A 12,245-nucleotide genomic window follows, 5' to 3' on the forward strand; every position below is an offset into this window, starting at 1 on the left:
GCCCAAACGAATTTAACCTGATAACATAGTCCATGATACTAACAAATAGTTTTAATTTTGGCCATTAATATATGATTGCTTTCTACAGGACTAGCCAACAGCAATGTGATAAGTGTAATTTTTGCAGCATTTGTCACATCTTCGGCTTTGCTGTCAAATATTTATACATAAGGTATAAAGCATGCTCGTCTCTGTCAGTGTTTTGGCTGCTGGTGTGCCCAGAGCAACAGGATGCTGAATAATAACAACGGTTGTACCCATGTTAGCCAGAGAACATTAAACTGATAAATAATGCACAACAGTAAAGATGAAGAAAAGCTTTATTAATCTACAGGCTATCAGAGTTTCCAGAAAATCTCATTTTTTCCCCTCAAAGTCTAAATCAGCAAATGCAATCATGACTTCGCCTGTGGTGAAAATGTATCATCTATGCATGAGGTTATTAAGTATTGATGAGGCTCGCCCCATTACCTGTTTTGCTCTTTGTAGGTATTCCAAGCGGATAGTTAAACTGGATGGAGCTGAGGGCTTTGATTTCAACCCGTCAGGGTGAGAGGGCCGCAGATAGCATAACAGTACTTTCAATCACTCCTCTTCCCCTGACTCTCATTTTCTGTCTCTCTTTAACTGCAGTAAGCTCTCTCCTTCTAATTTTACATATTGCGACATTCATTATGCTGTTGTGCAACAGTTGCGACCTAGAATCCAGACCCTCCCTGAGGCTGTGGGAAATATTGCATTTAATTAAATCGTTATTGCACAAATATTATTTATTTATATCAGGCACTAAATTGTCTCTAAACCATGTAATGGCTTTCCAGCTGTGTTGAAAGCCTCAGCAGCACCATTACAGACAAATTCATTAAAGTCCACCTGAGTTCTGCGCCGAAGACGATACACCGAATCCCCTCACGGAAGATGTTTGCTGGAACAGTTAATGTGATGGCCGCTTAGCAGAAAAGGGGGGGAAAGAACAACTGGGTGCATTTTCTCTGGTATGTTTTATTTTATTTTGTGAGCATCGACTCTTAGGCTTAAAATTAAACTGAAATTAAGCATTTCAGCAGGGACAAAAGAAGGTTTGTGTCAAAACGTAGAAAAAAAAAAAAACACTAAACAAATATTAATTCCAAGCTTAGATTTCCAATTTGCAGCAAAAGAATTGTGTTTGTGTGTATAAGCATTAACTAAGTCATCCTAAAATACAAGAATAACAAAATGGGTGTCATTCACCTTTAAAGGCTTGCATAGCAAACACAGTTCAGGCTCTAGGTTGTTGTCTTTTGAAGGCAGGAGTGCCATCAAGTGGTTATTCTGTGCTCTGCATTAGGTAACGTCTTCTCTTTGTTTCTTTTGTTGAGGTTTGGTGATTGTGAAAACACCATCAGGATTTTGCTAATGTGCTAAACAAAGGGAAGTAGTCATTTATCTTTTGGGGGCTATAATGTGGAAAAGAAAGAAAGAAATTAAGTGAAGTAGATCATATTTATAAGCATATATAATAAAATGCTTCTTGTTTCAGCCACAAAGGAAACTCAGGAACATCTTCCAGGACTTTAAAATATTGAGAACTGTAGAAGAACTTGTGGCATGACTGAATATATTTTTTATTTATAATAGTCTTAAAATTGTAGTCATTTGCTCTACAAGTAATACTAGAGATTATGAAATATTTAACAGTGTTAGTTTAAAACCTAAACAGACTCCCACATCTCAGCTAGACTTTGCCATCGTCTCCTGTCTTTGTACTTTTCTTTTGGTAAAAAATCTCCATCATAAACTGCTGCTCTGTTTTGATGCAGTAGCAATCAGCTCTTCTTCCTCTGATGTGATCCAGGATTCCTCTGAGATCCTCAGCTCTTTGGTTCCTCTTGATCAGCAGTACAGTGCAGCCAGATGGGCAGAGGAGCTCCTCTCTCTCCAAGGCCAGCAGGTCTGGAAGGTACTGTTGGGGATCGTGGTCCATTAGCACCAGATTGATGCCATCCCCTGTGCCTTGATCAGACTCCAGAAACGAGTGCAATGTTGGGATGGCCTCAGCTGAGCTGTGTGCCAACACCTGGAACTGAGGAGGATCAGAAAGGTGAGAAATGAAGGGTTAAAAATGTTTAGTTACATTCTGTTTTAGAGTCCTCGCTGTACCTGGGAGTGTTTGAAGCCAGCCACCAGGATGATTTCCTCCCCAAGATCTGCTGTGATTGGGTCCAGCTCCACTGTGACCAGCCTGCCTCTAGGGGGCAGCAATCGCAACAGACGGACTGAGCTGTAGCCACAGTGCATCCCCAGCTCCAGCACCAACAAAGGACAGACACGTCTCACCACCTCATCCAACACCTCACCTGAGTCCACAAGAATAAACCGGGCTTTATTTTCTTTGCTGGGGGAGCACAGTTAGCATTTTAGATGTGGAATGTAGAACAGCATGCGCCCAAAAAATAAGCTCCATGACATTACAGTAACTTAATGAATGTGAAATGTGAAAAATAATTAGCCTTTTAAGGAAATAGTTACTAAAGTAAAGGTAAAATGTACCTGCTATCATTTATCCCAAATGGCCTTTGGCAAAATATAGTAACTGTAAACTAATATTTAGTAAATGAAAGAAATCAACATTTTAACCACATAAGTGACTTAAAGCAAGTTCATGATTTACCTTCATATTGCTGAATGTTCAGTGTTTAAGAAAATGTGTTATATTTCTGACTTTTGTGGAAAAAACATGAGCCATCAGGCTGAAATTGAAAGATGGCATTATAGTAAAGAAAACTGATCCTGCTGCCTGCTATTTTGATGGTTTTGCATTCCTGTGATAGACGTAGACATAATATCCAAAAGCATGAAGAAAATGATTATTTACATATGTAACTAAATTCCATTGTGTAGTATGACAGCCAGCCTTTAGCATATCATTGTCTGTTCATAATCGCTTAATAAAGTTTGGTCAAAAATTGTGTTTGGGGTTCACCCTCCTCAAATTCCCCATTTTATCATAGTGCCCTGCCCACAGCAGGTGTGGCACACATTAATATATCTCATTTCAAATGAAATGCTTTCTAATTTAATTCATTATCAAAATAAATGCTTACATACCAATCTGTGGACCTATGCAGAGAGACCGATGTGTCTCAGCATAAAGGTCAAAGGTCTCCAGGACGCTGTCAACTTTTCCATGGGTACAATTGGAGAACACAAAGGCATGTGTGCTCTTTACACACGCTCCCCTTCGCACCAACCTCAGTGCCCAGGCCAGCGCTCGATGGCACAGAGAAGCAACTTTCCCGCGATAATGGCCGGACACCATGACGATGGCAGGAAGCAGCGGCACCGAAAGGGCGATCAACCACATTTGAACAGCTGTTGTAAAAAACCTTCAAACCTGTGGGTCAAAAGCTGTCGTCAGCGTCTTTCCAAAATGACATTTCCCTTCAATTTTATTTGGTGTAGTTTTGATAATAAATTTCAGCTTTTTAATTATGATTCTTGTTGAATCACAGCTCAGATTCTTGCCATATAATTTATTAAAAAGCAGAACTTCATTATTTTCCACTTTATTTTACTTGAACTGGATATACACAAGGTATCTGTCATGGCAGGCCGCCGTGCAGGCAGGAAGGAGGACCCCAAATAGCAGACTCGGGACAGGTGTAATTCATTCACTCGCTTTATTTACCCCAATCTGACAGACATTAACATGAGCTCTCCCTGGCATACACTTAACGGAGAGACGTGAAACTAACTAGACTTGACTTGAGCAAACAGACGTACATGCAGGACAGCAGAGAACAACCATCAATGACGCGACAAAGAACAAAGCAAACCCAGGGGCTTAAATACATACAGAAGGCAATGGTGGGTAACAAGAAACAGCTGGGGAACACAGGGCACAGGTGAACAGAATCTACCTAATCAACAAGGGAAGACAACTAGACAGGACACACAGGGAGTACTAAACTATCAAACTAAAACAGGAAGTAAACAAAGACATAATGCAGACTAAGCACAAACCCATAACCAACTGAAGACCCACATGAGAGAAACCAAACATACATAATCAGAGATAACCAAACATAACCAAAAGAACACAAAGCACTGGGCCACCGGCCCAGGATCATGACAGTACCCCCCCCCTCAAGGGCCGGCTCCCGACGGCCGCAACGAAAAACAAAACCCCAACCAGGGTGGGAGGCGGGGGACCAGGACGGAGGGCTCGAGACAATAAGGCCAAAAGGGCAGCAAAGTCCAAAAAACGAACTAGTACAGAAACAAAAGCGGCAGCACAAGGCTGGAAAAAGAGTCCAAAAACAAAACATGAGTGACCAAACACCCCAAAGACACCATTCAGGGGGCCTGCCAAGGAAACCACAAAAGTGGCAACTCAGTCTTGGGGGCCGCCCGCGCCTCCAGCGGCGGCGGCGTGGACGTGGCGTGGCTTGAGGCCGACCGCGCTCCCAGCGGCGGCGGCAGCAACGAAGAGGAGTCACTGGAGGCCGACCGCGCTCCCAGCGGCGGCGGCGAAGAGGAGTCACTGGAGGCCGACCGCGCTCCCAGCGGCGGCGGCGAAGAGGAGTCACTGGAGGCCGACCGCGCTCCCAGCGGCGGCGGCGAAGAGACGTCACTGGAGGCCGACCGCGCTCCCAGCGGCGGCGGCGAAGAGACGTCACTGGAGGCCGACCGCGCTCCCAGCGGCGGCGGCGAAGAGACGAGACTGGAGGCCGACCGCGCTCCCAGCGGCGGCGGCGAAGAGACGAGACTGGAGGCCGACCGCGCTCCCAGCGGCGGCGGCGAAGAGACGAGACTGGAGGCCGACCGCGCTCCCAGCGGCGGCGGCGAAGAGACGAGACTGGAGGCCGACCGCGCTCCCAGCGGCGGCGGCGAAGAGACGAGACTGGAGGCCGACCGCGCTCCCAGCGGCGGCGGCGAAGAGACGAGACTGGAGGCCGACCGCGCTCCCAGCGGCGGCGGCGAAGAGCGACCCCGGGCTCTGGTGGGGAACCCTCGGGTGACGTGGAGCGCTCGGACTGAGCAGAGACCCCCACCGGCTCGGACTGAGCGGGACCCCCTGGCTCAGAGCGCTCGGACTGAGCGGAGACCCCCATCGGCTCGGACTGAGCGGGACCCTCGTGCGCGGAGCGCTCGGACTGAGCGGGACCCTCGTGCGCGGAGCGCTCGGACTGAGCGGAGACCCCCATCGGCTCGGACTGAGCGGGACCCTCTGGCGCGGAGCGCTCGGACTGAGCGGGACCCCTGGCTCGGACTGAGCGGAGACCCCCATCGGCTCGGACTGAGCGGGACCCTCTGGCGCGGAGCGCTCGGACTGAGCGGGACCCTCTGGCGCGGAGCGCTCGGACTGAGCGGGACCCCCTGGCGCGGACTGAGCGGAACTCCCTGGCTGCATTGCAGGGCGCGCAGCCGTCTCCTCCGACGACTGGGGCTGCTTTGCAGATAGATCGGGTGAGTCAGATGGTGAGGATGAGGGTGACAGGAGAGCTGACTGAGGGCGAGCTAGTGCTACAGGAGCGAACTGCGTGGAAGCAGACTGAGACTGGGAGGTGGCTGGAGCTACAGCAGACTGAGGCTGAGGAGAGCGGCTGGCTGAGAGCTAGGGAAATCAGGCTGCGTGGAAACTGACCGAGAGCTAGGGAAATCAGGCTGCGTGGAAACTGACCGAGAGCTAGGGAAATCAGGCTGCGTGGAACTGACCGAGAGCTAGGGAAATCAGGCCAGGCTGCGTGGAAAACTGACCGAGAGCTAGGGAAATCAGGCTGCGTGGAAACTGACCGAGAGCTAGGGAAATCAGGCTGCGTGGAAACTGACCGAGAGCTAGGGAAATCAGGCTGCGTGGAAACTGACCGAGAGCTAGGGAAATCAGGCTGCGTGGAAACTGACCGAGAGCTAGGGAAATCAGGCTGCGTGGAAACTGACCGAGAGCTAGGGAAATCAGGCTGCGTGGAAACTGACCGAGAGCTAGGGAAATCTGGCTGCGTGGAAACTGACCGAGAGCTAGGGAAATCTGGCTGCGTGGAAACTGACCGAGAGTGAGGGAGAGCTGACTGAGATGGCTGGGAGTGAGCTGAGGCTGAGGCTGACTGAGACCCTGCTGCTGCAGTTAACGCTGAAAACCGATGCGAAGGCTTGGACCTGGCTGCCCCCACCCGCGGAACAGGAACGGGTGCAGAGGTCAGCCCGTCCGTGGCTGCCCCCACCCGCGGAACAGGAACGGGTGCAGAGGTCAGCCCGTCCGTGGCTGCCCCCACCCGCGGAACAGGAACGGGTGCAGAGGTCAGCCCGTCCGTGGCTGCCCCCACCCGCGGAACAGGAACGGGTGCAGAGGTCAGCCCGTCCGTGGCTGCCCCCACCCGCGGAACAGGAACGGGTGCAGAGGTCAGCCCGTCCGTGGCTGCCCCCACCCGCGGAACAGGAACGGGTGCAGAGGTCAGCCCGTCCGTGGCTGCCCCCACCCGCGGAACAGGAACGGGTGCAGAGGTCAGCCCGTCCGTGGCTGCCCCCACCCGCGGAACAGGAACGGGTGCAGAGGTCAGCCCGTCCGTGGCTGCCCCCACCCGCGGAACAGGAACGGGTGCAGAGGTCAGCCCGTCCGTGGCTGCCCCCACCCGCGGAACAGGTACGGGTGCAGAGGACAGCCCGTCCGTGGCTGCCTCCCCCCGCGAAACAGGTACGGGTGCAGAGGACAGCCCGTCCGTGGCTGCCTCCACCCGCGAAACAGGTACGGGTGCAGAGGACAGCCCGTCCGTGGCTGCCTCCACCCGCGGAACATCTCTTGCATGGAAATGGGTGTCTGCAGTCTTTTCTGTGGCCAAAGTATCAGAAGTAGTTTTATGGGTCTTTGAAGGAAAAGGGAGTTCAGTCCAACTCAGTATTCGCTCTACATAACTATGAGTTAATGGTGGTAATGAGTCCGTAAGCCAGGGGTGTTCTATTATTAGTCCATGAAGTCTGTGTGCTATGGCTTTCCCCTGCTTGTCACAGGGTTGCCGAAACCACTGAATGCACAATTCCAAAACATGTTTACAGGAGTCCTGCTTAAATCCCTCACTGGGCTGTTTACACAGTGGTTTACAACAATCTGGTTCCATTATTTTCTTTTTGGGGTGCAAAGAAACAGGCATAGACAAAGAGTCACTCACGGACATGATTAATGGTGTATGAAGCGGTGACGGCTGTGTGGAAACCTGAAGCTGTGGTGACTGACTCCGCGGCGATTCTCTCCGACGCTGCCGGGAGCTTGGCCTTCCTCCCTCAGCGGCAGGCAGCGGCGAAGCGGAAGCGCTGGGAGGCCAGGGACCCCTGTGTCCCAGGAACCGGAAAAACGACTCCTCCGGAGTCATTCCGGGCGGCGGCTCCGGCGAAAAGTCTCTTTGCTTCCTCCGGGTTCTCGTCCTCCGTGGCTGCGGCGTGGAAAACCGCGGCGTCATACCGCACGGCTCCGGGGACGAATCATGCAGCTGCTGCCAGGAATTCCCCTTCCGCCATGGCTGCGGCGCCCGCTGAGGAGGGGAGGGACCAGTGAGCGGAGTGACAGGTGAGCGAGCGGCAGGAGACAAAAAAATTCCGCCAGTGCGGATAACTCGTGGCTTAGGAGGAGGAGGTGAGTGGCGTCGCCGGGGACCGTTCCAAAAAGCAGGTCCCCCCAGCGCCAGGCGAGTGCCACTGTAGGGGTCGGAGTCTGCGGGGTCCATTCGTGGTCGCGTCATTCTGTCATGGCAGGCCGCCGTGCAGGCAGGAAGGAGGACCCCAAATAGCAGACTCGGGACAGGTGTAATTCATTCACTCGCTTTATTTACCCCAATCTGACAGACATTAACATGAGCTCTCCCTGGCATACACTTAACGGAGAGACGTGAAACTAACTAGACTTGACTTGAGCAAACAGACGTACATGCAGGACAGCAGAGAACAACCATCAATGACGCGACAAAGAACAAAGCAAACCCAGGGGCTTAAATACATACAGAAGGCAATGGTGGGTAACAAGAAACAGCTGGGGAACACAGGGCACAGGTGAACAGAATCTACCTAATCAACAAGGGAAGACAACTAGACAGGACACACAGGGAGTACTAAACTATCAAACTAAAACAGGAAGTAAACAAAGACATAATGCAGACTAAGCACAAACCCATAACCAACTGAAGACCCACATGAGAGAAACCAAACATACATAATCAGAGATAACCAAACATAACCAAAAGAACACAAAGCACTGGGCCACCGGCCCAGGATCATGACAGTATCAGTAGATACTGGGAAATTAGGGCTAAAACTGAGAAAATGTGTGTGCATGTGTATGTCTGCATGCACGTGTGTGTGTGTGTGTGTGTGTTGTGACACGTCATTACAACTAGAAACACAAAGCTTCAGCTGTGAAAACCTTGACTGCAATTCAGACATTAGGGGGACATTATTGTATATGAGTGATATGCCATTTTGCTGTAAAAAAAAAAAAAAAAAAAAAAGAGCCTAAAACGTGAGCTTCAGTCACCCCCTTGAGGAACAATGTGGTCAAAAACACGTCTGAAAGCAGGAGCTGAGTGTCTGCAGGTGTTCCTGTCAGCCGGGCACTACAGCAAGTCTGTTTCCTGAATTAATCTGGAAGAAAATCCTCAAGATTTTCAACCACCCAGTGTTTTGTTTTATATTTACCCTCAACTAATGCATCACTCAGGCATCAGTTTCTAGTAAATAAATTACAGTCTCCACTGTTTCACCATTGAGTTGTATATAAATGTGACTTCATCTCATTTGTAAAAGTGAACATTCTGCACATGTTGCACTTTTTTTAAATGTAGAACCCTCATCATAAACATATTCATCTTTAATAGAGGCATTATTCTTTATTTATAGCCTACTGCATCATGAACTTAAAAAAAACTGAGGATACATTTCTATCCTTTATTATTACACCTCTAAAGTTGTGATGGTCTGTTTTTTACTTCAAATCTGAAACTGATTAAAACTAGCCTATTAACGCAGCTAATTAAAATTGATTAAAAAAATATTATTTTAAGCAATAAAAATCAAACCTGTTTCTTCATTTAAAAAATACTAATAAATCGGAGCAAACGAGTCATTCAAAGTGTTTCGGATAGCTGTATAGGATGCCTTATGGGCGCCTCCCAGGTGAAGTGTTGGGCAGACTTACGACAGGCTGCTGGCTAGACTATGTGCGTCCTCTGGGATATAATCGCCCCAGGGAATGCCGAAGAGAGGAATGTCTTGGAAACTCTGCTAACAGGCCTCTTTGACAGGGCGGCCTGTCCTGTCAAACACAGGTGGTACTGGCACTCCTGGATACGGTGGAGCTGTCTGGAAAACTCCTCCCCCTACCTTTCAGCACCGCTGCGTTTTTCCACAAGAGGGCAGCAGAGAGTCTGTGGAGAAGGAGTCTGTAGGGCTTTGAAAAGTTTCAAGTGGCATCCTTTGACTTGTATACCTTGGGAGGTCAAGGTGTACAAGTCATGGAGTGGTTCTTTATGAGGTTTTGTGTGGAATCTGTCATTGAATTAATCAATCAATGCCCGATGAGTATTTCAGTCGCTGCAGCCTTCGTAGGATTTGGCCACAGGTGAGCAGCTGGTAAAATGCCAAATTCAAGTTGCAGACTCACCAGATTGCAAAACATTTTCCTAGGGGTCAAGGACGAGCCCGCTTATGTTTTAATGCCAGCTAATGGATATCTGCCGGTACTGAGCAGTTACAACTTCCAATGCAAACGCTGATATGAGAGAAGTAGAGCTGCTTTAAGGAAAACTCTGACAGAGATAAAAGGGGAGAAAAGACAGAAATCCAAGAGTTTGGAAACCCAGCTCAGCGTTTGCTCAATTACATTTGCAAAAAGTGTTTTTCTTTTTCTTGTTTAATGTAGAACCCTCATCATAATCATATTCATCTTTAATAGAGGCATTATTCTTTATTTATAGCCTACTGCATCATGAACTTAAAAAAACTGAGGATACATTTCTATCCTTTATTATTGCACCTCTAAAGTTGTGATGGTCTGTTTTTACTTCAAATCTGAAACTGATTAAAACTAGCCTATTAACGCAGCTAATTAAAATTGATGAAAATATTATTTTAAGCAATAATTCTTCATATAAAAATACTAATAAATGGTAGATCTACGTTCCTACCCTCACCTTTCCTGTTCCACCTCAACCTGTCCACAAGCTGCTTACAGTGACCGAGGACCGTGAATACAAGCGGCGGAAGTTCTTCTGCAGGGTGTCTGCCCTTAGGCAAGAAGCTCGTTCAGCTCGGCGCAAACGAGTCATTCAAAGTGTTTCGGATACCTGTGTAGGATGCCTTATGGACGCCTCCCAGTTGAAGTGTTTCAGGCGTGGGACAGACCCACGACACGCTGCTGGATAGACGTCCTCCGAGATTTAATCGCCCCAGGGAATGCCGAAGAAAGGAATGTCTTGGCAACTCTGCTAACGGACCTGGATAACGGGCAGAAAGCTGATGAATGAATGAATGAATGAATGAATGAATGGATATAACAGAACTTGCCCGGTGACCGCGGTAAAGTTCCGTATTGCTCGTCCAGGTAGAGTCCGTCCTGTCAAACTCAGGTGGTACTGTCACTCCTGGAAGTCAGGTAGGTGGGCAGCATAAACAGACCATTGTTTTTCTCTCTCACACTCACCTTGTGTGATTAAAATCCTAAACAAAAAGAACGCTGGTTTGTATCGAGGAAGAAGAAACCTAGGAAACAGGAGTGGTGAGTGTACCTGCGCTGCAAAGTGCGCCTACGGTGGAGCTGTCTGGAAAACTCCTCCCCCTACCTTTCAGCACCGCTGCGTTTTTCCACAAGAGGGCAGCAGAGAGTCTGTGGAAAAGGAGTCTGTAGGGCTTTGAAAAGTTTCAAGTGGCATCCTTTGACTTGTATACCTTGGGAGGTCAAGGTGTACAAGTCATGGAGTGGTTCTTTATGAGGTTTTGTGTGGAATCTGTCATTGAATTAATCAATCAATGCCCGATGGTTATTTCAGTCGCTGCAGCCTTCGTAGGATTTGGCCACAGGTGAGCAGCGGGTAAAATGCCAAATTCAAGTTGCAGACTCACCAGATTGCAAAACATTTTCCTAGGGGTCAAGGACGAGCCCGCTTGTGTTTTAATGCCAGCTAATGGATATCTGCCGGTACTGAGCAGTTACAACTTCCAATGCAAACGCTGATATGGGAGAAGTAGAGCTGCTTTAAGGAAAACTCTGACAGAGATAAAAGGGGAGAAAAGACAGAAATCCAAGAGTTTGGAAACCCAGCTCAGCGTTTGCTCAATTACATTTGCAAAAGTGTTCAGTTCTTCTTTTTTTTGTTTTTCTTTTTTTTTTAGACTAACACAAGTCTCAGAGGTCTGCAACACAATCAAAGTGGTAAATATAAAGACATATCCTAATAGTAGCCTATAGTTTCGTTAATGGAAAATTGCGTGAGCTTCTGGAGTTAAATGTTGGCCCTCGTTTTCAGGCGGCTTTGCTCTAAATCTGTGCACTTCCTCCTTTCTAAGTTGCCCCATATAATGAAAGTGGACGTGAGATCCCCAGCGTGCTGCTGCCCTCGTTGGCTGCCGGTGAAGCGGCGCTGCTTCTGTGTATTTTTGGCCGTTGGAGTTAATCATACTGCGGTGTGCAAGTCTTGTCAGTCCAGCTGAGTCAAGCCGACCTAGAACAGCTAGATTATTACCGGAAGCAAAGCAAAACATGAGCATAAAAGACTTGAATGAACCCAGTAACCATGGAAATGACCGGCTTTAGAAATAAGTGAGAACCAGATGGGATGTTCTTGAAGTAATAACACCACCAACCCATATCATGTTTATTTTATACATACATCATATATAAGTAAATGCCTTTTGTTGTTGTTGTTAACTTGCCATCGTGTTTCATTTGAGAGACAGGTCTGCGACTTGAAAAACGTTCCACGAGAATATCTTTAATTTCAAGAGTTGGATTAGAATCTTTGAGGAGTCAATCAATGTAACTAGTTATTAATCTTTGAGAAGCACATGCTGTTACTCTGCATGACTGCAGCTGAAGTGTAGGATGTAAAAATTGAACAGTTACAGGAAATGCAGCAGCAGATCAGGCCACTATGTTTGTTTCGCCCGGTTAGTGTTTGCACTTCAGTGCACCTTTACTGTCGCAAAATGTGGTCGTTTTCAGTCGCATCGATTTGTCATTACTCTCAGATGGCCCTCCAGTCTCATTGTACCTCCTGTATAATGAC

General features: G+C 48.2%; 1 protein-coding gene across 1 annotated transcript; it reads right to left on the reverse strand.

Annotated features, from left to right (window-relative positions):
• Positions 1–1,717: 1,717 nt before the first annotated feature.
• LOC115787101 (catechol O-methyltransferase-like) lies at positions 1,718–10,651 on the reverse strand. The gene is made up of 4 exons (XM_030739673.1): positions 10,308–10,651; positions 3,091–3,376; positions 2,143–2,339; positions 1,718–2,065 (listed from the first exon to the last, which is right to left on the reverse strand). Exons 2-4 carry the CDS (start codon positions 3,344–3,346, stop codon positions 1,718–1,720), a joined length of 801 nt encoding a protein of 266 aa, XP_030595533.1. The 5' UTR covers positions 3,347–3,376; positions 10,308–10,651.
• Between the last annotated feature and the right edge of the window lie 1,594 nt (positions 10,652–12,245).

The sequence above is a fragment of the Archocentrus centrarchus genome, chromosome 10 (assembly GCF_007364275.1).
Source record: "Archocentrus centrarchus isolate MPI-CPG fArcCen1 chromosome 10, fArcCen1, whole genome shotgun sequence".
In the NCBI taxonomy this organism is placed as follows: domain Eukaryota; kingdom Metazoa; phylum Chordata; class Actinopteri; order Cichliformes; family Cichlidae; genus Archocentrus; species Archocentrus centrarchus.